Source organism: Prionailurus viverrinus, chromosome X (assembly GCF_022837055.1).
Source record: "Prionailurus viverrinus isolate Anna chromosome X, UM_Priviv_1.0, whole genome shotgun sequence".
In the NCBI taxonomy this organism is placed as follows: domain Eukaryota; kingdom Metazoa; phylum Chordata; class Mammalia; order Carnivora; family Felidae; genus Prionailurus; species Prionailurus viverrinus.
In genome coordinates, this window is record NC_062579.1 from 114,579,668 (window position 1) to 114,606,151 (window position 26,484).

General features: G+C 39.6%; 1 protein-coding gene across 3 annotated transcripts in view; it reads left to right on the plus strand.

Moving 5' to 3' along the window:
* Positions 1-616: 616 nt before the first annotated feature.
* Positions 617-26,484, plus strand: part of FMR1NB (FMR1 neighbor) — a 35,060-nt gene continuing 9,192 nt past the window's right edge. For 2 of the 3 annotated variants that reach the window (XM_047844464.1, XM_047844465.1), the window contains exons 1-4: positions 617-1,024; positions 15,425-15,544; positions 20,284-20,424; positions 21,799-21,895. In XM_047844464.1, the coding sequence (XP_047700420.1) occupies positions 703-1,024; positions 15,425-15,544; positions 20,284-20,424; positions 21,799-21,895 (680 nt within the window). In that variant the 5' untranslated portion in view covers positions 617-702. The remainder of the gene's footprint in view (positions 1,025-15,424; positions 15,545-20,283; positions 20,425-21,798; positions 21,896-26,484) is intronic. The other variant, XM_047844466.1, reaches the window with a different exon arrangement.

The following is a 26,484-nucleotide window of genomic DNA, read 5'->3' on the forward strand; positions in this document are numbered from 1 at the left end:
CTCTCTCTCTCTCTCTCTCTCTCTCTCTCAGAAATAAACACTAACAAGTTATAAAAAGTTAAAGCAAAAACAAAAAAAAAAATTTATTTTTTAAAAGGTTTAGTGCACACACGCATGGGGGAGGGACAGAGAGGGAGGGGAGAGAGCATCCCAAGCAGGCTCCCCGCTGTCAGTGCAGAGGCAGGGCTCGAGCTCACCAACCCGTGAGATCAGGACCTGAGCTACCCCGGCCCCCCTGTTCGGTTTAATGTTAATGAATTAGAATTTACATTTAAACGGCCACATGTGGCTAGTGGCTACGTCTTGAGCCCCGCGGGGACTAACTGTAGGGATCGCAGAGCCCACAGCGCGTCACAGGGACGGAACCTGAGGGACAATCAGCAGCCAAGGCTGGAGTCGGATTCTCGCGAGGCGTTGTGCCGTCTGGGACGAGCGGACACTCACGCGGCGCGGGCCTCGGGCCCCATTCGTTCGTTCCTTCGACGACGTTCCACAAGCACCAGCAGCCCGGGCCTTGATTGGGGGAGGGCCCCAGGCACCACCCCCGCCCCGCCCATAGCCGTCAGAAAGGGGCGGGGCCTGGGGACGACGGTTGGCACGCGCGGCCGAGGGGGTGCCGCGCAAGCGCCACCGCCCGGGGGCTTGTGGGAGACGGGCCTGCCGTCCTGAGGCGTCGTCTCTGCGAGGCTGCCGTCCGGAGCCATGCCTTCTGACAGGAGGTCGTTGCGGAAGAGGACCAGGTCGAAGATCGGCTCGCTGAAGGGGCCTCACTCCAGGGTGATAAGCTGCAACGCGGGGTGCACCGGGGAGACCCCGGCCGACAAGTCGCACCCGGGAGGCAGCGTCCCCGGGCGCGAGGGAGGCGCGACGGCCAAGCCTCAGGCGGGCTGGCGGGCGTCCCTGCGCACCTTCGGGGCCGAGACGCGCCGCTGTCTGCTGAAGATGTGGGTCCACCGGTGCCTCGGGCTGCTCTTGCTCGCCTCGTGCGCCCTGCTGCTCGGGCTGTGCTACTACGTGAGCACCTGTGAGTCCCCCCCCCGCCCCCCGCAGGTCCCCTCACCCCCCGGCCCCCCGGCCCCCCGGCCGCCGCCCCGGCTGGCCGCGTCTGCGCGTGTACCTTCGGTGGGACGGGTCGTACCCACGGAAAACGGAACCTGTGTCCTGGACCCAGGTCATCCCACTTCGCGTCGCGTTCTCGAGATTTACGCCCGTGAGAGCAGGCGTCGCCCCTTCTTTCTGTTCAGTGGCCGAATGATATTCTGTTGTGTGAATATTTCGCATTTCGTGTCTCCGTTTCTCACTTGGTGGGCGTTTGGCTCACTTCAGGTGTTGGCTGTGGTGGCTAACAGTGCCGCGGATGTCCCCATACAAGGTTTCGCGGTACCAGTTCTCTTGGGCCTGCCCCTGGGAGTAAAATTGCCGGGGCATATGGGAAGCCCGTGTTGAATTCTTTGAGGGAGTCCTAAACTGTTCTACAAAGCGATTGAACCGTTTTTACGTGCCCACGAACGATGTGCGAGGGTCTCAAGTTCACCAGCATTTGTTATCCTCCCCCTCTTTGGTTATCACCGTCCTGGTCTGTATAAGTGATATCTTACTATGGATTTCGTTAGTATTCCTGTAAAGACTAATGATACTGAGCATCTTTTCATGTGCTTTTAGACATTTGTATGTTTGGAGAAATGTCTGTTCGTGTTCTTTGGCCATTTTTAACTGGATTGTTTGTGGTTTTGTTACTGAGTTGTAAGTGTTCTTTATATATTCCAGATATGTGAATTGGAAATATTTTCTCCCACCCTGTAGGTTGGCTTTTTACTTTCTTGTTAATGTGTTTGTTTGTTTGTTTGTTTGTTTGTTTGTTTTGGTGGACAAAAGTTTCTAATTTTGAGGAAGTCCAATTTATTTGTTTTTTTAAATTATTTTGTCACTTGTGCTTTTGGTGTCATATCTAAGAATCCATTGCCAAATCGAAAGTCATAAAGATTTATTTCTATGATTTCTGTAAAGAGTTTTGTGGTTCTAGCCCTTCTATGTAGGTTGTGGATCCATTTTGAATTAATTTTTGTATATGGTATGTGTTAGGGGGCCCAGCATCATTCTTTCTATATGTGGATATCCAGCTGTCTCGGCACCATTTGTTGAAGAGACTAGTCATTCCCCGTTGAATGGTCTTGCCACCCTTGTTGAAAATCAGTTGACCATAGATTTATGGGTTTATTTCTGGACTCTTAGGTTTTATTCTACTGGTCTGTGTATCTATCCCTATGCCAGTATCATCCTCTTTTGATTACTATAGCTTTGTAGCAAGTTGAGAAATTGGGACATGTGAGTTCCCCAATTCTGTCTTTTATTCATAATGTTTTGAGCATTCAAGGCCCCTTGTAATTCCATGTGACTTTAAGGATCAGCTTTTCCATTTATGCAAAAAAGCCACTGAAGTTTGTTTTTCTTTTAATTTTTTTATACATCCAAATTAGCATCTAGTGCAACAATGATTTCAGGAGTAGATTCCTTAATGCCCCTTCCCCATTTAGCCCATCCCCCCTCCCACACCCCCTCCAGGAACCCTCTGTTTGTTCTCCATATTTAAGAGTCTGTTATGTGTTGTCCCCCTCCCTGTTTTTAGATTATTTTTGTTTCCCTTCCCTTATGTTCATCTGTTTTGGATCTTAAAGTCCTCATATGAGTGAAGTCATACAATATTTGTCTTTCTCTGACTGAATAATTTCGCTTAGCATAATAGCCTCCAGTTCCATCCATGTAGTTGCAAATGGCAAGATTTCATTCTTTTTGATTGCCGAGTAATACTCCATTGTATATATATACCACATCTTCTTTATCCATTCATCCATCGATGGACATTTAGGCTCCTTCCATACTTTGGCTATTGTTGATAGTGCTGCTATAAACATGGGGGTGCATGTGTCCCTTCGAAACAGCACACCTGTATCCCTTGGATAAATACCTAGTATTGCTATTGCTGGGTCGTAGGGTAGTTCTATTTTTAGTTTTTTGAGGAACCTCCATACTGTTTTCCAGAGTGGCTGCACCAGCTTGCATTCCCAAGGCCACTGAAGTTTTGATAAGGATTACTGCGAATCTGTAGATCACTTTGGGCAGTCTTGCCATCTTAACAATATTAAGTCTTTCAACCCATAAAAATGAGATGTCTTCAGAGATGTTTTGTCGTTTTCAGGGTACAAGTCTTTACCCTCATTGGGTACATTTTATTCCTAGATATTTTGTTCTTTTGAATGCTGCTGTAAACGGAATTGTTTTCTTAATTTCCTTTTTGGATTGTTCATTGCTGCTGTATAGAAGCACAATTGATTTTTTCATGTTGATCTTGCAAATTCAGCAGAGCTGCAGGGTACAAGATCAACATGCAAAAATCAAAGTACTAGCCTCCATTTTACCCTCCCTTAAAGCTCTTCCACCTCTAACCTCATCTTACTAACCCCCCTTACCTCACCTCTCAAATTCCTTTCTCCATCACCTCCCTTCACAGAGACCTTTCCTTGCTCACTTCCCCATACCAAGGCCTTCCCTTCTTTTATGGTTGCCTCCTCTGCCTCCTTTACTCTCATAATTGACTTCCCTCTTTCACCCTTTTCCTTAAGGAAGTTCTTTTCTTTCCTTACACTCCTAAAAGCTTTCTCTTCATCACCGCAGTTCACAAATGTCTTCCCTCCATCATTATAGCTCAAAAATTCTTCTCAACTTTCAATCAAGGTCCTTTCATTCTTCACCTCCCCACAGACTTTTCTTGGATCACCTTACAGGCCTCCTCTTCCCTCATTCAAAGCTGGTCTTCTTTATCTCACAAAGCCCTTTACTTCTCTCACACAAGGTCTTCCCTCCCTCCCCTCCCTTTGAAAATACCTTCATTCACATTGTCCTCTCTCTAACTTACCTTCACAAAGCCCTTCCTTCCCTCAGTCAAAATACTTCTTTTACCTCCTCATTTACCCTCCTCCAGGCCTTCTTCACTCACTGTCCTCTTAGATGCCTCTTTCAGCCCTCCAAAGCCTCCCCCGCATCTCCCCACTCACAGGTTTCTCCTCCTTCTCCACTCAAAGGCACTGTCTCCCTCTTCCCCAAAGTCTTCTTTTCCTTCATTTTACTCCGTGGTCTTGCTGCCTCACTCTCCTCACTGAAAGTCTTTCTCAGCTCCTTCTCCAAATATTTCTTGCCCCCATTCAAATACTTTTCCTTTCCCCACAGCCTCTCTCCTTAGCTCCAAGTTGGCCTTCTCAAAAGGGCCTTCTCTACCTTACCTCCTGTGGCCTGCCCTCCCTCCCAACTCCCTCACAGTGGTATTCTGTCTCCTCATCTGTACAAAGGCCTTGGCTTTTCCACAGTCTTTCTCCCTCTCTCAAGCCCCAGCCTCAAGCCCAAAGCCCTTCTACCATCCCCACCTCTAATCTCAATGACTTCTCTCTCCCTGCCTGCTCCAGTGCCTTCCCTCCCCCCAGCCAATGTTCTCCCACAGTCAAAGAAGGAGGCAAAAATTGGGCAGGGGCATTGTAAGTAAATGGAACAAAGGCTTCTGTATACTATGTCATAAAGTTGTGGGTTTATAACTTTTGGTGAAGGATGAAATTCAAAGTTAAATAATGTATATCCTGTGCATTCTTTTTATCAGCTATTTTACATAAGTTAGGAAAATATGATTTCTGTTCTTTGACAAATATCTTAAGATACTTTTTAAATGATTGCTTGCAAATCATATTACTTCAAATTATTCATTTTTCCTACTATTCATCTAAAATACCAAAATATTTCTGAATTACTTTTACTGTATTTGTAAATGTTAGTTACAAATACATTTGAGAGCCTTACAAACTGAGGGCTTTTTCATTCTCTGAAAAAGAAAGTTAAAAAACAAAACTATAAATTGTACATCATTTTTTTCTTAGTCCATGAGTTCTTCATTTTCTGTTTCTATTTTGAGTAGAACTCTTACAAAAAAAGAATACTGTTATTCAGTGTGATTTCTTTATTTCCATGGGGACTTTTTCCAATATAGGTTTAACATGTTTTCTCCTAAAATAATCCATGATTCATTCTTTATATTGTCAGATTTCCCAGATTCTGAGGAGGTGATCTATGACTAGATGGATTAAGTATCATTTTGCATTTTAAATGATTTAACTTAATTAATGTAACTAAATGCACTGTGTTATGGGTGGAATTGTGTCCCTTCCTTCCATAAAAAAAAGTTGGAATTTTAACCCCAAGTACCTGAGAATGTGACCTTTTTAGAGAAGAGGTCTTTATAGAGTTAATCAAGTTAAAATGAAGTGAGCACTAATCCAATAGGACTGGTAGGTATCCTTATGAAAAAGGGGAAATCTGGACACAGAGTTAGACATTCATAGAGGGAAAGACCAAATGAATAAACACAGGAAGAAGATAGGCATCTACAAGCCAAGGAGAGGCTTTTTCTTCCATGCCTCAGAAGTAACCAGTCCTATTGACATCTTAATTTTGGACTTTTAGCCACCAGAACCGTGAGATAATAAGTTTCTGTTGTTTTAAGCCACCTAGTTTATGGTGCTTTGTTTCAACAACCCTAGCAAACTAATAAACACAGAAGGGTAAAATAATTTGGCCATAGGCTGGAGTTTAATGGTGAAAGCAGGGCATATGATCCTAGAGCTAAAATTTCCCTTCTCCTTTCTAGACAGACCCTTGTGAGTTCTCTTAGATTTAATGCCACAAATGGAAATTGAAGTTGAGGGACTTGAGGTAGCTCAAGTCTGGGATACCTCCAGTTTTGTATTGTCATTTGGGCTCCCAAGCCACTTTGCTTTTCAGGTTATATTTATGTAGAAGGCATATAGGCTAGTGGCATACAGGATGAGGAGACTAGCGGATTCGGGACTGGGAGTTTGATCCCCTCCTCCCCCACCAACTCTCTGTAACCTATTGGAACAGTCCTCACTGCACATCTTTTTCAGGGAGATTTAAAAAAAAAAAAGATTGACTAATAGGTGGTATTTTCAGAATGCTTTAGCTCCATGGACAAAACCATGGGACTGGTTTCTGTATTATATTAGAATACTTCATTTATCTGCTATCCTTGGGGAGTGAATGAGGCAGTGCACATTGAGAGAGGGTCTGGCTACTGGCCATGTACCTCATTAAGCACCAAGCTTGCTCGTGCCTTAACCATTTGTGTATGTGGTGTGGTTGGAGGAGCTCTGAACTAAGAGCTAGGAGACCCAAGTGGTCTTGATTATGACGTTGACTTGCTGTGGGACCTTTGATGAATCACTTTTCCTCTTTAGGTTTCAGTTACCCTGTCTAAAAACTGAGATTTCACTAGATCAATGTTTCTCCTGCCTCAGTCATTTGTATAACACCTGCACAGCTCTTGGTTATCTTAACGTTACCAGTTTTTCATATTTTTTTAAACTGCCTCACTTTTTTACATAAATATATTTTATTTATTTATTTATTTTTAAATATATTTATTGTAAAAGGACACACTAACTGTGTAGCACAATTATAATGGAAAGCTGGTCATATTTGCTATTAAGAGAATTATTTATAAAAATAAATATCCTGAAAACAAGATAATGTTATTAAATTTAAAATTATAAACAATAAAAATAAACAAAGGCATATAACAACATATTTACTCATTTTACATTGTACTAAGCACTTTATTTGTGACTTCATTTAATCCTTCTAATCCTTCAAAATAAATAGTATCCCCATTTTGCAGATGAATAAACTGAAGCATAGAGAGGTTTACTGACTTGAAGCTCACCAGCTAGTATGTGTCAGTGCCAGAATGCAAATTCAGGTCGAGGCCAAAGCCCAGAAAGACTGCAGCATAGGTAGACCCTCTACTTACTAAAGTCCCAGCAGAATCTTCTCCAGTGTGATACCATTAGCCATCAATATGCCATTAGCCACTGCTCCCATTCTGTCTCCTCACCATTTAATCCATTTAATCCAGTTCCTCATCTGAGAGACCTCCCTGCAGAGCAGAGCTGGCAACATAATCTGCATAATGAAAAGGTGGGATCCCTTGTTCAAAACGTATTACAGGGGCGCCTGGGTGGCGCAGTCGGTTGAGCGTCCGACTTCAGCCAGGTCACGATCTCGCGGTCCGCGAGTTCGAGCCCCGCGTCGGGCTCTGGGCTGATGGCTCAGAGCCTGGAGCCTGTTTCCGATTCTGTGTCTCCCTCTCTCTCTGCCCCTCCCCCGTTCATGCTCTGTCTCTCTCTGTCCCAAAAATAAATTAAAAAAACATTGGAAAAAAAATTAAAAAAAAAAAAAAAAAAACGTATTACACATTTCAAGAACATCGAACCAAGAGTAGGGTTCTTCTAAGAGCCAGACTGTAGATTACACAGGTCTCATAGCCATAGAGCCTGCAGCTTTGAGTTTGTTTGTTTTCTGAAATGTAGTTAGATTTTCAGTCTTTTATTTTTTAACAGGAAAATTAAAAATAAAATTCTTTGCGACTGGGAAACATAATTGGTTCTTTACCATTTCTTGCTGCCATTTAAGGAAGCTGGCTCCTAATCTTTTGTTTGCTGAGCATGTTAGTGAATGTACAGATGCAAATTAGAGGCAGAGAGGATGGAATTATTCTGCATATGAAAAGCAATTCAGGACGGGGAAAGAGTCTGGAGCCTAATAGGGTGGAAAGGAAGATCTGAGAAGACTTGGGTGAGGGCTGATGGGAGATTTTGGAGAGAGAAAAGGACAGTTGAGTTGCTCCCAGGGATGAAAGAAAGAGATGTTAAGGGGGATTTTATAAAGGTTTACCATGCAGTGAATTATGTCAACCTTGTTTGGTGTCATGGTAGTTTTGATATGCTAGTCATATGGAAAGACAGAGAGAGAGACACACACAATCGTATGTATTTCTTTCTATACTTTTAAAATAAATACATAAATAGTAAAAATAAATACATCCTAAATATACAACTGTGTTCCTCCTAAAATCAACTCATGTAATGCTGTTGGTACGGGATATACTGCTCAAAGCAACTTGTAAATAATTGTCTTTCAGAGTAGGGAAGAAACCAGTGGTAGAGGGCAGGTTAAACATGCTGCAGAATCTTGGTTCAGGCTGCCACTGATGGTGCCTACCTGTGTAAATGTTTAATTGCTTCCTCTATTTCAAATGCCCGTTGAAATGACTAAGAGATCTATAATGGTTGAAAACCAAGGGAACCAAGAAGGATGCCATCTGCCATCAATATGCCAGAAATTTGGAGGGATTTTTGAAAGATAGAGAGGAGGCCAGGCCAAATACTACTGAGAAAAGTTGCAGCGTCCTTCGTTTCACGTCAGGCTAAGGCCAAGCTTGTCTGGTAGGAGCTGGAGGCTAGGGTACTTTGAGTTGGGGATAATCTCTGTCCTGGAGGGACTCCAGAAAGCACACCACCTGTAGAAGATAACCTAGAGTGGAGACTCAGGCCACAGTATGCTATTACTGCCAGCCAACACTTTCTTCAGATGATGCTGGGACAGTCAGTTGGGGAAGGGGAGCGCCAAGTGAACAAATGGAGGTGTCTGGTCCTGTCAGAGCCACTTGAGATTGTAGTTCCTTTCCTATATGGTGTAGGACAATGAGCCCTCTACTCTGTTGAAGTATGCCTGGCAATACTAATCTCATTTTTTGTACCCTGTGCTGGAAGCACTCTTCCAAGACCTTTGTGTGCCCAGCTTCTTCTAATCCTTTTTTTAAGCTTAAATATTATCTCAGCTAGGCCATCCTCTAGTTAAAGTAGGTCCCCTACCTTACACTGTATTGATACGACTTTCTTTGTAGCACTCACTGCAATTTGTAATTATTTAATTTGTTAGTTTACTTATTTTTTGCCTGTTTTCTCCACGGTACTTTAAGCCCCATGAGGGCAGGGTTCTTTTTTTTTCTTAATATGAAATTTATTGTCAAATTGGTTTCCATACAACACCCAGTACTCATCCCAACAGTTGCCTTCCTCAATACCCATCACCCCCCCACCCCCCCCTCCCCCCACCCCCCCTCCCCCCACCCCCTCCCCCCCTCCCCCCACCCCCCCTCCCCCCACCCCCCTCCCCCCTCCCCCCACCCCCCCCCACCCCCCTGGTCAACCCTCAGATTGTTCTCAGTTTTTCAGAGTCTCTTATGGTTTGGCTCCCTCCCTAACTTTTTTTTTCCATCCCCTCCCCCATGGTTTTCTGTTAAGTTTCAAGGGCAGGGTTCTTATCTGATTTGTTCACTAATGTATCCTCCAAACCTAGAATATAGTAGGCATTAAATGTGTATCTATTGAATGAGTAGGAGTTAGGAAAAACAAACAGAACAAAATCGGTTATTTTACATATTGTTAAGATGTGTAATATACAGTGAAGATAAAACAGTCATGAATGAACGTTTATGCATAATGTTAAAATACATAAAACAGATGGTTTTAGAAATTCAAGTAGAAATGGACAGAACCACAATTGTGGTGGGAGACTGTAATACATATCTTTTAGTCCTAGAAAAAAAAATAAGGATATTGAGCATTTGAATAATACACTGTAACTTGATTTAACATGTATAATAAAGCTCATATTCATATAATGTTCATATCATAAGAAAGTACCCTACAGGCTGAGAATACTTACTCAAGTGTATGTGTATGGAAATTGCTCTCATTAAAATGAGAAAGAGAATATTATCATTGATGTAAAGGAGATTTAAAAATTATAAGTGAATATTCCTATAATTCCATCCTAATAATAATTTTGTAAGTGGATGATTTCCTAGGAAAATAAAAATCTAAATTGGCTCATGAGCACAAAGAAGTGAAATGTTATTAAGGCACCATTCCCTCCACAAAATACAGTCAGACTAAACTAAAGTTTTCACAAACTTTTAGTGGATCAAATATTTCCTATGCTGTTTAAATAATTTCAGTATAGAAAAAAGATGGGAAGCTTCCCATATTATTTTATGAAGTAAATATAAACCCCATGCCAAATCCTACATACATAGCACAAAAGGAAAGGCAGACACACTTTACTTAGGAATGTTGATCCACAAATCCTACATAAAGCATTAGCATTTGTGGGCTTTATTTCAGGAATGCAAGAATATTTTTTTTTGTCTGTTCAGAATTTTTAATTTAATTTTTTTAAATTTACATCCAAATTAGTTAGCATCTAGTGCAACAATGATTTCAGGAGTAGATTCCTTAATGCCCCTTCCCCATTTAGCCCATCCCCCCTCCCACACCCCCTCCAAGAACCCTCTGTTTGTTCTCCATATTTAAGAGTCTGTTATGTGTTGTCCCCCTCCCTGTTTTTAGATTATTTTTGTTTCCCTTCCCTTATGTTCATCTGTTTTGGATCTTAAAGTCCTCATATGAGTGAAGTCATACAATATTTGTCTTTCTCTGACTGAATAATTTCGCTTAGCATAATACCCTCCAGTTCCATCCATGTAGTTGCAAATGGCAAGATTTCATTGTTTTTGATTGCCGAGTAGTACTCCATTGTGTGTATGTATGTATATATATATATATATATATATATATATATATATATATATATACATACACACACACACCACATCTTCTTTATCCATTCATCCATCCATGGACATTTGGGCTCTTTCCATACTTTGGCTATTGTTGGTAGTGCTGCCATAAACATGGGGGTGCATGTGTCCCTTCGAAACAGCACACCTGTATCCATTGGATAAATACCTAGTAGTGCAATTGCTGGGTCGTAGGGTAGTTCTATTTTTAGTTTTTTGAGGAACCTCCATACTGTTTTCCAGAGTGGCTGCACCAGCTTGCATTCCCACCAACAATGCAAAAGAGATCCTCTTTCTCCACATCCTCGCCAACATCTGTTGTTGCCTGATTTGTTAATGTTAGCCATTCTGTCAGGTGTAAGGTGGCATCTCATTGTGGTTATGATTTGTATTTCCCTGATGATGAGTGATGTGGAGCATTTTTTCATGTGTCGGTTGGCCACCTGGATGTCTTCTTTGGAGAAGTGTCTATTCATGTCTTTTGCCCATTCCTTCACTGGATTATTTGTTTTTTGGGTGTTGAGTTTGATAAGTTATTTATAGATTTTGGATACTAACCCTTTATTGGATATGTCATTTGCAAATACATTCTCCCATTCTGTCAGTTGCCTTTTAGTTTTGTTGATTGTTCCCTTCAGCGTGTAGAAGATTTTTGTTTTGATGAGGTCCCAATAGTTCATTTTTGCTTTTGTTTCCCTTGCCTCCAGAGACGTGTTGAGTAAGGAGTTGCAGCAGCTGAGGTCTAAGAGGTTTTTGTCTGCTTTCTTCTCTAGGATTTTGATGGCTTCCTGTCTTATGTTTAGGTCTTTCATCCATTTTGAGTTTATTTTTGTGTATGGTGTAAGACAGTGGTCCAGGTTCATTCTTCTGCATGTCACTGTCCAGTTTTCCCAGCACCACTTGCTGAAGAGACTGTCTTTATTCCAATGGATATTCTTTCCTACTTTGTCAAAGATTAGTTGGCCATACGTTTGTGGGTCCATTTCTGGGTTCTCTATTCTGTTCCATTGATCTGAGTGTCTGTTCTTGTGCCAGTACCATACAGCTTGATGGTCTTGATGATTACAGCTTTGTAGTATAGCTTGACGTCCCGGATTGTGATACCTCCTGCTTTGGTTTTCTTTTTCAAGATTGCTTTGGCTATTCGGGGTCTTTTCTGGTCCCATACAAATTTTAGGATTATTTGTTCTAGTTCTGTGAAGAATGCTGGTGTTATTTTCATAGGGATTGCATTGAATATGTAGACTGCTTTGGGTAGTATCGACATTTTAACAATATTTGTTCTTCCTGTCCAATACCATGGAATCTTTCCCCATTTTTTTGTGTCTTCTTCAATTTCTTTCATAAGCTTTCTATAGTTTTCAGTGTATAGATTTTTCACCTCTTTGGTTAGATTTATTCCTAGGTATTTTATGGTTTTTGGTGCAATTGCAAATTGGATCGATTCCTTGATTTCTCTTTCTGTTGCTTCATTATTGGTGAATAGGAATGCAACTGATTTCTGTGCATTGATTTTATATCCTGCAACTTTGCTGAATTCATGAATCTAGCAGTTTTTTGGTGGAATATTTTGGGTTTTCCATCTCATCTGTGAAGAGTGAAAGTTTGACCCCTCCTGGCCGATTTGGATGCCTTTTATTTCTTTGTGTTGTCTGATTGTGGAGGCTAAGACTTCCAATACTGTGGTGAGTAACAGTGGCGAGAGTGGACATCCCTGTCTTGTTCCTGACCTTAGGGGGAAAGCTCTCAGTTTTTCCCCATTGAGGATGATATTAGCATTGGGTCATTCATATGTGGCTTTTATGATCTTGAGGTATGATCCTTCAATCCCTACTTTCTTGAGGGTTTTTATCAAGAAAGAATGTTGTATTTTGTCGAATGCTTTCTCTGCATCTATTGAGAGGATCATATGGTTCTTGTCCTTTCTTTTATTGATGTGATGAATCATGTTAATTGTTTTGCACATATTGAACCAGCCCTGCATCCCGTATAAATCCCATTTGGTCGTGGTGAATAATTTTTTTAATGTATTGTTTGATCCTGTTGGCTAATGTCTTGTTGAGGATTTTTGCATCTGTGTTCATCAGGGAAATTGGTCTATACTTCTCCTTTTTAGTGGGGTCTCTGTCTGGTTTTGGAAGGAATGCAAGAATATTTTAATATTGAGAGATATATTAATATTTAACAATTAATAATCAGGGGGAAATATAGTGGCAGTAAGTATTGAAAACATTTGATAAAATCCCACTTGCATTCTTAATTTTTTTTTAACATTTATTTATTTTTGAGAGAGAGAGAGAGAGAGAGAGACAGAGCATAAGCAGGGGAGGAGCAGAAAGAGAGGGAGGCACAGAATCCAAAGCAGGCTCCAGGCTGTGAGCTGTCAGCACAGACCCTGACGCGGGGCTTGAAATCATGGACCTTGAGATCATGACCTGAGCCGAAGTCGGACCCTTAACCGACTGAGCCACCCTGGCACCCCCCCCCCCCCGCCTTTTAAAAAAAATTTTGTTTTACATTAAAAAAATTTTTCCCCACTTCCGTTCTTGAATAAAAATGAAAAAAAAAAGAGAAAATTTGTAGTAAACTAGGACTAGAGCAATGTACCCTTAATTTAATAAAAAATATCTATCCTAAGCCAGCAGCCAAAATTATACTTAATGATGAAACACTAGTGCTTTCACATTAAAGTCAGGATCAACTGTAGTATGCCCATTATCATAGCGTTTTTTTTCTCACCATGGTTTCAGAAGTTCTAGGCAATGCAGTGAGAGAAAAAAAAGAAATGAACTGTTAGTATTGGAAAGAAAGGAGGCAAAACCATCTATATTTAGTGATAATATGATTATGAAGAAATGAAATGAACTTTCATTTTGAGAGAGAAGGAGAAGAGAGAGAGTGTGTGTGCACATGCAAGAGCAGAGGAATGGCAGAGAGAGAGGGAAAGAGAGAATCCCAAGCAGGCTCTGTGCTGTCACATTTGACACGGGGCTCAGTCTCACGAATGTGAGGTCATGGGCTGATCCAAAATCAAGAGTTAGAGGCTTACCTGACTGAGCCACCCAGGCACCTTGGAAATCTTAGAATTTAGAATGTTTTTCTAAACATGACCTGAAAGGCAGAAATGGTAAAGGAAGAGACTGATAGATTTGATTACATAAAACATTTAAAAATTTTGAACTTCCCAAAACATCATAAAAAATATAAATGTAGCTGATTACCTTGAAAAATATTTTTAACATATGTGGCAGACTGAAGGTAAATTTCTCTACCATACAACCAATTTATGGAAGATGTAAGCTCACCGATAACTTAAAGGTGCAAATTAAACCAAAGGAATACCATTATTTTGGCCATCAAACTGGCAAAGAACAACAAAAAGTCTAGAGTGCAAGAATATTGGTACTTGCCTGCACTACTGGTAGAAGTGTACCTTGGGGCCGCCTTGCTGGAGGGTAGTGTGGCCAAGATCAAGAGCCATTCCCTACCAATTTATCCTAAGGAAATTTTCATAGCTGTTTGCAAATATATGGTTCCAATGATAATCATTGCAGTTTTCTTTCTGTTTTTTTGTTTTGATTCTTGAAGTATAATTGACATACAACATTATATTAGTTTTAGGTGTACAAGATAATGATGGGATATTTGTGTATATTGCAGAATGATCACGGTAACTATAGTTAGCATCTATCATCAGACATAGTTACAAAATGTTTTTTTCTTGTGATGAAAACTTTTAAGATCTACTTTCTTAGCAACTTTATGAAATACAGTTTTTTTTTTTAATTTTTTTTCAACGTTTATTTATTTTTGGGACAGAGAGAGACAGAGCATGAACGGGGGAGGGGCAGAGAGAGAGGGAGACACAGAATTGGAAACAGGCTCCAGGCTCTGAGCCATCAGCCCAGAGCCCCACGCGGGGCTCGAACTCACGGAGCGCGAGATCGTGACCTGGCTGAAGTCGGACGCTTAACCGACTGCACCACCCAGGCGCCCCTGAAATACAGTTTTATTAACTGTAGTAAGCATGCTGTACATTTCATCCCCAGGACTTATTTATTTTGTAACTGGAAGTTTGTGCCTTTAATTCCCTTAATCCATTTCACCTACCCCCACTGCCTGCCTCTGACAACCGCCAGTCTCTTCTTTGTATCTATGAGTTCTATGCAGTGTTCTTTATAATATGAATATCTTGTGAATAACAGATGTCTTTCTATGGGGAGATGGTTAATTCAGTTGTAATAGAGCCACATAATGGAATACTGTGAAATTATTAAAGATAGTGTTGACAAATACTGAATAATATGGACAGATCCATGCTATGTGAACAAAGATAGATATACTTTCCTCTTATATAGGAAGGAATCGTGCAAAGAAAACTAAATGCAGTTTCTTTGAGGTATTGAGGAAGAAGGAAAGGAAAGTTTTACATTGTCCAAGGCCTTGATTTTTATCAGTAAATAAAGAAGGCAACATATATGCCAAGAGTTTCTGTGATGGGGTCTGATTTAGTTGGGATACATACTGTTTCCAAGTTGTTAATTGATAGGGCCTCTGAATATCAATGCTGTTTGTCAGAGGCAACTTCACTATTGTAATTTAGTTTACAGCACAGCAATGGGATGTGTTGGTCGATGGCTTAAGAATGTTAAAATTAATTAATTTTTTAATTAATTTTTTAAATTTAATACTTAGTTTTTCAGTTTCACAGCAGAATCACATTCTGATTATTAATAGTACCTAAGCTGTTATGAGATTTAAGTATAATATCTTAGCTCTTAGGCTTTCCATAGTTAATTTAAGCAAAGGATAGTTACTGTTAAAGGACCATAGAGAGTGATCAATGCTTTATATATGTTGGGATTAATAATTTCACTTTTTCTTAAGGGTCCTCAAATCCTGTGTCTTCAAGTGAATATAATGTGTGGAGCAGTGAAAATGCTGATGGACAAACTCCAGAAAAAACTTCTGCATGGGAAGCTCTGTTCAATTTTTTCTTTCCAACAAGTAAGTTCTTTTTTTTTCCCCTCCCAGTGTCCTCATTTTGTAAAGAGTAGTTAAATGGTTAGGAGGCAGTGTGGTCTATTGGCAATAGAGTGAGATAGACCTGGGTTTTAATCCTGATTCAACCCTTTGCCGTAGGCAAGATAGCATCTGTGAACCTCAGTGTCCTCAGCTTTAATGAAAATATTTACCACAAAGAATTGTGAGGATGACCTGAGACAGTATTTTTAAGACATTTCATAAATGCAGGTTACTCTTTATAGAAATACTTTTCCTTCACAAATATCTAAACCTTACACAACTTACCTTAATGGCATTGCCTGAAATTTAGTCACTGACCCAGTATTGTGAAATTAATGCCTTCTATATCATTAATCAGGGTACTGTGTGGCTCTGATGTTACGGAATATACCAGATGTTTTCCCATCTGTTTTAATGATAAAAAGTTCAGGTTTCAAGTCACATCATCTTTTTGTGATTCTGTATATAATGTGTTTATCAAGCACATGATGACCCCTGAGAATTATTAACCACAAATAAACATGTTTCATTTTCTGCAGCATGTGGTACCCTTTCAAGGAGAAGCTTCAAATAAATTGACATATGTGAATTACAAAGATGAAGCTTTTATTAACAATCATGTGGAATTTATTCTAACAGAATTTGATGTACATATGTAAGCACAAAATTATATCCGTTTGTTTAATTTCAGATTCTGCCACTGAATTCTTCTGTGATCTTGCAGAAGTCTCCTCATTTTTCTCTATACTGGTTTCATCAAGTACAAAACAGGCATTATAACACCTAATACTAATGAGAATAGCAAAATAAATGAGCCCCTTAAGTAAATTTTAAAAACCACCCTGTTCAAGTTGAGTGAAGAAAGAGAAATTTGAGGGCTCCCTAGCTGGCTCAGTCAGTAGAGCATGTGACTGTTGATTTTAGGTCGTAAGTTTGAGCCCTACGTTGGCCATAGAGCTTACTTAAAAAACATAAAAATAATAAAATCTTTAAAAAAAGAAAGAAATTTGAGAAGGTGTTATGTTGTGAAGCTAAATGAATGGCTTAGTGAGAGTGCCAAAGTTGGTCATAAACAACAAATGATGATTTAAGTTTTTTTTTTTTTTTTTAGAAATGTTTATTTATTTATTTTTGAGGAAGAGAGAGCACAAGCAGGGGAAGGGCAGAGAGAGAGAGGGAGACAGAATCTGAAGCAGACTCCAGGCTCTGAGCTGTCAGTGCAGAGCCTGACACAGGGCTCAAACTCACAAACTGTGAGATCGTGACCCGAGCCAAAGTCGGATGCTTAATCAGCTGAGCCACCCAGGTGCCCTGATGATTTAAGCTTTAGAGCTAATGAAGATAACAGACATAAACTGTTCCATAATTACCTCTAATAACAACATTATACAAACACTGAAGCCACCTTTTCACTCTTATGTGTATCCTGAGAAACTTAACAGAAGACCATGGGGGAGGGGAAGAAAAAAAAAGAAAGAAGAGGTTAGAGAGGGAGGGAGCCAAAACATAAGAGACTCTTAAAAACAGAACAAACTGAAGGTTGATGGGGGGTGGGAGGGTGGGGAGGGTGGGTGATGGGTATTGAGGAGGGCGCCTGTTGGGATGAACACTGGGTGTTGTATGGAAACCAATTTGACAATCAATTTCATATTTAAAAAAATCAAAATTAAAAAAGTAAATAAATAAAAACAGTCTAAATAAGAATATCTGCGTTTCCAAAATATTCCTTCAACCTGGCACAGTAAATTGAGTCAAAATCAATTGTATGAGATACCCAACAAAATCAGACGGTTCCATTTTAAGAGAAACATCTGACCCAGGTTGATTCAAATCTTTAAAAAACAGTGATTAATTATTTATAAAATGTATATGCTGTTTCTTTGAAAAGAATAACTACAAGTTCATAAAATGGGAAATACTTTTAACCAATTTATTTCCTCTCCTGTATAATTGAAAAGGAACACTCTTCCCACTTAAGCACTAAAAAAAAGTCTGCTGTTTTGTCATTAGGCTGTTGTTCGTAAAAGATTTATCTCTTGCACATTAAAGTGATAACCTTGAGACCGATTGACAGGGAAGCTTGAGAGGTCACACAGTCCTTCTCTCTTTGGACAAAATTATATACTTAACACCTGGTAAAAATTTTCTACCCTTTTTGTTCTTCAAAATACAATGTCTCAGTAATTTAAGTCTGAAAGTTAATTTTAGTATCTGGCATAAAGTCCATCAGATCCAACTGCAGTATAAAATAACAGAAGCTCAGGGACACCTGGGTGACTCAGTCAGTTAAGCACCCAACTTTGGCTCAGGTGTTGATCTCACGGTTCATGGGTTCGAGGCCCGTGTTGGGCTCTGCGCTGACAGCTCAAAGCCTGGAGCCTTCTTCAGATTCTGTGTCTCATCTCTCTCTGCCCCTCCCCTGCTCACACTCTGTCTCTCTCTCTCTCAGAAATGAATACACATTAAAAAAAATTTTTAACATTTATTATTTTTTTGAGACAGAGAGAGAGAGCATGAACGGGGTGAATGGGGGAGGGTCAGAGAGAGAGAGGGAGACACAGAATCTGAAACGGGCTCCAGGCTCTGTCAGCACAGAGCCCGATGCGGGACTCGAACTCATGGACCGCAAGATCATGACCTGAGCCGAAGTTGGACGCTCAACCGACTGAGCCACCCAGGCGCCCCCCATTAAAAAAATTTTTAAGGGGCGCCTGGGTGGCGCAGTCGGTTAAGCGTCCGACTTCAGCCAGGTCACGATCTCGCGGTCCGTGGGTTCGAGCCCCGCGTCGGGCTCTGGGCTGATGGCTCAGAGCCTGGAGCCTGTTTCCGATTCTGTGTCTCCCTCTCTCTCTGCCCCTCCCCCGTTCATGCTCTGTCTCTCTCTGTCCCAAAAATAAATAAACGTTGAAAAAAAAAATTAAAAAAAAAAAAAAAAAATTTTTAAATAACAGAAGCTCAGCATTAGATGAGATCTTAATCATCCAGTCCAGTCTCTTTTGTGATTTAAAATCTCTTCTATGATTTCCATTCCTGGAAAGTGATCTTTGAATGATGCCAATAGCAAAGAATTCTGCACATAGTAAGTCCATACCATCTCTAACCGGGCCCTGATCATGGTATTCCAGATGCACTCCAGCCTGGGGAGGGAAGTCACTGTGGGCTGGGTAGAATTGAGAATAGATTGCCTAGTGTATATAACAACAAAGTAGACCAAATTCTTATATGTCTAAAATGTTTGGGAAATGAATATGCAGGGCAACTGGTAATGCATTAAATTTGTGGCCTTGCATAGGTTACTTTGATCCTTCATTTCTTTATTTCTAGAATGGGGGTTGTAAAACTCATTTTGAGAGTTTGTTATAAAGATTAGAAATAACGTGTGTAAATCAAGGTACCTGGCCCAAGTAGGTGCCTAGTGAATGGTAGCTATTATTATTTTTACCTTAGTTTTGGGAACTGCAAATCTTTAAAAAAGAGGAATATAATAAAATATACCAAGAGATAAAAATATGCTTGTAAACATCATACTGTTCTTTGCTGATGTTCAAGTGCTTGAGAGTGATTATAAAACATCAGTTATTACTTTTCTAAGTCTGTAGTTGTTGACAGTATTGAAGATTGAACTGAATCTATGCTGGCCGTAAGCCATACTGTAGAAGTTTTCTTTTTGAATAAAAATCTGGTATCTGCCGTTTTGGTTGTCATTTGTTTCTCTTACAAAGCAGGATGTTTAAAAGAATCAGCTGTTTGAGCTTGCAAGTCTTATTTATTTATTTATTTATTTATTTATGAGCTTGCAAGTCTTATAGATTCTGATATGTATGAATTTATTGCAGTTGCATGAATCTTCTTGTTCATGCCATAAATCATTGCCTGTTCAGAATTATAGAGTCATAACTTAAGGTCAAAAGGAAGAATCTTAAAACATACCGTAGTGCCAATATGGTAAGTGTTCACAGAAAGTAGGTCAATACCAATAGTATCGTTTACCTTACACTCTAACAGTAAACTGAATTTTACTTACATTCATTTTCATTGACACATTCAGTGAGTTTCTGTAGCTTAGTAGAATTGAGTGAGAGGATATTCATGGTATTATGTTATTAACAAGGCATTAGTTTTAAGGACATTTGGTATGTTCTTGTTACTTAGCTCCTTCTGTGTTATATTTGTATTACTACTACTCAGCTTATGATCTATAGTCCTTTTAAAACTACCTTACCAATGACCTGTTAACAATTTACATTTTTCTGCCATTTATCTAGAATTGAAAATGTGATGTTAAATAACTTTGTGGTAATTTTTAGCTTAACTCTTTTTTTTCAACATTCATCACCATTTGTACATGTCATTCAGTCTTTAAATGTACCAGTTTGAGGGGCGCCTGGGTAGCTCAGTCAGTTAAGTGTCCAACTTTGGCTCGGGTCATGATCTTGCAGTTCAAGCCCTGTGTCAGGCTCTGTGCTGACAGCTCAGAGACTGCAGCCCACTTTGGATTCTATGTCTCCCTCTCTCTCTGCCCCTCCCCAGCTCATGCTCTGTCTCTGTGTTTCTCTCTCTCTCTCTCTCTCTCTCTCAAAAATAAATAATAAAACATTGAAAAATATTTAAACGCACCAGTTTGAATATTTTTCTTTTTTTTGTCTTGCAGTAATTATTTAATTAAGGAAAGTGCTTATTAACCATACTGAATTATTTTTCTTGGATTTTGTTGGTAAAAGCATGCATTCCAAAGCAGAATCAGGTGGTGAAGGCTTGCAATGAGCAGCAAGATTACAACAAGACTGAATGTTTGGGATATAAATGCTGTTACTCATCCTTCAAGATCAGTAACATCAACTGTTTTGTCCCATTAAAGGATAGTAAGTTCATCCTCTTACATTTATTATATCTATGTTTTTAAAAATTGAAGAAATAGGTCACAATGGCATAAGTTTAAATTTGGATCTCTCAGCTTAACACCGAAAGGGGGATCCCAGCCCTCGAGCAACACTGTCTGTAAAAGTCCAGAGGTGGGCAGGCCTCAATTCATCAACAGTTTCGGCTTAGCCTTTGATATGACTTTGGCAGTTCAAAATTAGTCTCCTCTTTTCTTTTGCTTTAGTCGATCTCTGTCTTGTTCCAGAGATTCCAGGCTCTGTGAGATCTAACCTTCAGTGCTTGGAAGAAGATACCAGTTGAGCATGCCTTAGCTTATTTTTCTCTTCTCACCTTTTCTTCCACTTGAGTAGAATTCTTCCCATTTATCTTGTCTTCAAACATAACGTTCAAAGTATGTAACGATAGACTTGCATGTTCCTTGTTAAGGTTTGTTTATTAGTTTCTCTTTGTTCTATTGTTTTTGAATCAGGTTCTTAAGATTTATTTTTTCTTTAAAAAGTTTTGAGAACTAGACCATCTGTTTTTGCTCCTGCATTTGGATTGTGGGGACATATTACCAGTTGGTCCCATGATGGACATATTAGATATGATTAAACACTAACAAATACTACAAAAAGGATGCATGCAAAACAATGTCTTAGGTTAATATAGTCCCTATTCAATTTACAGGTCTTTGTTGAACATCTAGTATTAATAATGGAAACTGAAACCTGATCATGAATACAGTATTACAGTTTCAGCACTGTCACACGGTGTTTATAATTCATTCATCAGTTTAGTCTTTATATTATGTGTGAAGAAACATTCAGCCTTTGTGGAGGGAAAAATTGTACCGTGACTTATAATTCCCCAATCATATTAGAATGCATTTCCAAATGAATATAAGAATAAAATATGCTTATTCACCTGCAAAGTCTTGATTTCTTATTTAATGTTTTATAATTTGAAGTAAACATTTAAGAAGCCATTTCTTTAACAAGTCAACTATTCGTAGTTTAATTCCCTCCTTGAGTGCTCTAGGATGTATAACATATGGCCAAGAAAAAAAACACACTTCGGCCATAGGAAGAAATATATAGTATGAGTCATAATAGTCTGCTAAGAAAAACAGTAGGATCATTTTGTTAAGGCTTCCTTAGGGAGGCATGTATTTCAAGTGTAGCTTTTAGTTGTATTTCAAGATTTCATAAACTCCTGCTACTGATAGAGTAGCAAAGATATTTACCTGTCATATAAGAATACTTCTCTTTTTTGCTTCATTCACTGATAGTTGTTTATAAAGGCTTTATGAAAGAGCTCAGATTTTCTTCTCTTGCTTAAGTCATAAAAGTAACAGAATATAATTAAACCAACAGAGCCTACACAGATGTTCCGGATGTTTGGGCTTGGTGTGATCGGCATGATCATCCTGGGATGTGTGCCCATTTTTTGCTGCTCTCTTTGGCGGAGGAGGTAGGCAAACATAAACTTTTATTTGCTGATTGCTGAGTGTATTTGGATATTTCTGTGTAGACACATTTATTCATATGCACTAGAAACACGGGGATTATGTTTGGGTCCCTTTTGTTTAAAAGAAGGTAGCTTAGGAAAAACATAAAATAGAGTTACCATCATATTTTTTAAATTTTTAAAAAATGTTTATTTATTTTTCTGAGAGAGAGAAAGAGTGAGTGAGCGCGAGCGAGCAGGGAAGGAGAAGAGAGAGAGGAGATACAGAATCCAAAACAGACTCCAGGTTCTGGGTTGTCAGAACAGAGCCCGATGCGTGGCTCGATCCCACGAGCTGTGAGATCGTGACCTGAGGTGAAGTCGGACACTTAACCGACTGAGGCACTCAGGCGCCCCAAGTTACCATAATATTTTTAAATACATGTTATTTTCTTTTTCCATAAATTTAGATGTCCTCTTGGAAGGAAAAATACATTAGTGATCTGGGAGCCTGTGAGTGGAAGTGGTTATTAACTGCAAATCAGAAAGGCTCCTAGAAGTGTTATCACCATCTAGTAAATGGTCATCTACCATTGGGTCTTAAAAGCCTTGGTCTCTCTTCAAACCAGTTTGCATCATGTTTCTTCTTAGCATCTTATATAAAATCCCTGTGGCCTATCAGTGTGATACCTCTAAGGTTTTTTTTTTTTAATTTTTTAAAAATTTAATGTTTATTTTTATTTTGAGAGAGAGAGAGAGAGAGAGAGACAGAGCATGAGTAGGGGGAGGGGCAGAGAGAGAGGGAGACACAGAATCTGAGGCAGGCTCCAGGCTCCAAGCTGTCAGCACAGAGCCTGACATGGGGCTCGAACCCACGAGCCGTGAGATCATGACCTGAGCTGAAGTCGGACGTTCAACTGACTGAGCCAACCAGGCGCCCCTATACATCTAAAGTTTTTTTTTAATTTTTTTTTTCAACGTTTATTTATTTTTGGGACAGAGAGAGACAGAGCATGAACGGGGGAGGGGCAGAGAGAGAGGGAGACACAGAATCAGAAACAGGCTCCAGGCTCTGAGCCATCAGCCCAGAGCCTGACGCGGGGCTCGAACTCACGGACCGCGAGATCGTGACCTGGCTGAAGTCGGACGCTTAACCGACTGCGCCACCCAGGCGCCCCTAAAGTTTTTTTTTTTTAAAATAGCTCACTACCTCCTGGAACGGTGGGTGTGGAGACAGAGCAGGGCCAGGAGCAGGGTGGTGTGAGTGAGGCAATTAGAGCACAAAATTTAAGGAGACACTCACTCTGAAGTTTGTGCAAGTGGAGGGTCGGCACTAGCATGACCCTGAGAGTATTTCCTTCAGTTCTCTGGTAAAGAAAAGCTACCAGTTGAAGAGTAAGCATCTTTGATGTTTTTATTTGAGTTAATAAGAAAGTAGTGGTATTTGAGTTACCAAAACGTTGGTTAGATTTCACAGGAAGATTGAGACTATACACAAGTTACCTTATTTTCCATAAAGATCATTAAGTCTTTTTTTTTCTTTTTTGTACCTTTTCCTTGAGTTTGATGAATGTGTTATATTCATCACTGTATTTTCAATCCATAGCACAGTGCGTCATGTGTTAAGATACTTAATACATTTTTGTTGAATAAATTAATGGTTGAGTGAATACAGAAATATAGTGGATGGCATTGACTAGCCTGGAAGGCAGTCCTATAGTAATTTAAACTTCTCATCACTCACATCATTTTCTCAGACCATTTTGAAGATACAGTAGAGTCATAGCCTTTCAACTCCTCCCATTTGCTATATGACAGTTCTTCTGTCAGTTTTCACTTAGTTTTGTATACTGAGTGTGTAATCCCTGTTCTTAGGCCTCTCCCATTTTCTTTGTTCCCACAAGTAATTGAGAATAGGAGTGGAATTTTTTACCCTTCCTTCTTCAGAGTCTGATTTCAGAAAAAAGATAACCATGAACAAAAATGAAATAATATTTGCTAGCAAATGGTGGCTAGGATTATGCCATGCAGTCTAGATGTCTGGTATAATAGGCCGGTGTAATAATTTCATTATGGCTCCTCCACTGTGTCTCTGCCAAGGAGTTTTAAAGGGATGTTCAGGTACGCTGGATTTTTCTTTAAAATTAATTTCAAAGAATTCTTCCCTGATAATATATTTTCTTCTTTATATATAGTAAAAACTGTTCGAGAGATTTGAACAGTGTGAATTGTGTATTTATTGAACCCCCAAAATTTGGTTTTCTATAAGTTATTTATTTATTTCTAAAATTTATTTGTTTCTTCAGACATCCTGGGTTGATTTTGCAACCCCAGAGTATGTGCTTAGTGCTTGGTGCTTAGCTTAATTTCCGGTAACAATGGGTGTGTGCGGGTGGATGGGGCACTGTCAAGATTTTCCTGGTAAGCTGATTTTAGAGGCAAGGAGAATAATTGTGTTCGAATAAAGATCCTATCCTTGATACCAAACAAGGAGCTTAAATGGAAGCCAAAGCCTGCTAACCACTCCTTTCTTTTTGGGGTCAAGATATCTCTTTAGAACTATCCCTTAACTTGTTTCCTGTTCTTCATTTCCAAGAATAAAGAGATAGATAAAATATTACAGTAGGTAGAATAAATGACCCATAAAAGGGAAATAGATGCAGCAGTAAAATCAATATGTAGTGGTTTAAAACAGAAAAGGAGGTAGCCAAACACAGTTGTTTATCTCAATCAACTAACTAGGGGCTAAAAGCCAGAAGCAGATCTGCAGTAACATGATCTGGGCCTATTTGTTGGAAGAACTCTTGAGGCATTGGAAGAAACTATTAAGCTCCTCCTCCTGCTGGGTCCTGTCCTTTACATTAAATATACGTTCCTTCAGATGTTGTAGCTCTCCCCTCTCGGCCTCCAGTTGTAAGCCAAAACAAGTGATGTTTTGACGTTCCGTAGCTCCTACAATTTGGACAGTGTGTTTTATTCACAGATCGCCTCAGGAGCTAACAACTGGCAAGGGTTAGAGGGATGAAACATGAGAAGTAATATGAGCAGGTGGGAGAAATGAAAGCAGTTTGGGGGAAGAGGATAATCACTTTCCAGAGCCAAATGTATTTTATTCTTTTGGTGTCTAATTTGTGCTTTCTACAGTTGAGCATATTTAGTTATTGCTTGTGCTAGGCATTGTGGATGATACAGAAATGTCTGAGACATAGGCCCTACTTTCAAAGAGCTTAAACCTACCTTAAAATAAGCCCCAAGCATGACATGTTAAATAATAACATATGATGGAATATAATTAAGGATTAAGAGAGTGGTGGCAATAACTTACCAAAGTTTTGAGGCAGTGGGGATCAGGATGAATGGGAGAGGGCACAGTGGGCTCTGTGGTGGAGGTACTATTTGAGCTGAGTTTTGAAGGGAGGACAAGATTTGGAGGGGGGGCTCCCGCATAATTCATTACATCCAGATGGAATCTCCTCACTATAGACCCCTTAACTGCTTGTCATTTCTAAGCAGAAGTGGCAGAATTTTGCCCCTGGAATAATCTGTAACGTAATCTCTAGTTTGCTTCTACTTGACTCAAGTTCAGGTGAGGTATGAACCAGGTACACCGAGAACTCAAGCCAGCTTGAATTGGTTGCACATGTACAGAAGAGAGCAGACAGCACTAGTGAAAGAAAGGCTTTCTAAGAATTTTCTACTAATAGCCTTATTAAACTTGCATATAAGATGCGTTTTGAAATTCATTACGTCTTCAAGGTTATGTAAGATCTATTTTTATTCTCATTAATAGGGATCAGAAACCTCGTTAGGTTTAAGTGTCACTGGCAGGCTTAAGACTTACATAGAGATGAAGGAAGGAGGAGATCAGGTGGATGAGGATGAAAGGAAGCAGGGGAGGGGGCTCTAGTGGGAGAGAAGAGAAGAGTGGTGGCTGAATTGTTCCCGTTAGAGTAATAGAGTGCCAATAGTTATAGTCTCAAGTGCCACATTTAGTTTCTAATCTTTATCTGTTTTTAGATAAAGTTTAATCTTTATACATAGACCAGTTAAACATCTGTGTATTATATAGTGATATGATACTTGAGTGTGTACATAGCTTTGGTAAGGTGGAAAATTCAAATATTATAATACCATGCCTATTAAACTCAGATGGAATGCATTTTCTTGTGTTTCTTTCTTCCTCAGATTGGATTTGCAACTTTGAATTAAGAAAAAATCCAGAACTCAGTCTGAAAATGACAAAACTATGTTTTCTTTCAACTAATAAAAAGCCATGTTTTTTTAAGATTGTAGATCATCTGATACACAGATGATGTAAATAGCACATCCCCCATACACTTTCAATGTTGCTACTTGCCAGATGGCTGTTACTGAAAATTTCTACATTTAGACAAATCCTGCTGCGTGATTCTCTGTATTATAATGTGGTTTTCATTATGCAGATAGTCTTAATACCACTTACTTTTTAGAATGGGAGGTAAAGAATTGGGAATAAATGTGTCAAAGATTGCCTAAAAATCATCACCCATTGAATTTTAAAAATAGGCATTTACATTTTCAAATCTCCATGTTTGTGTGTTTCATTATACTGTACAACATAATTAGTAATGTTA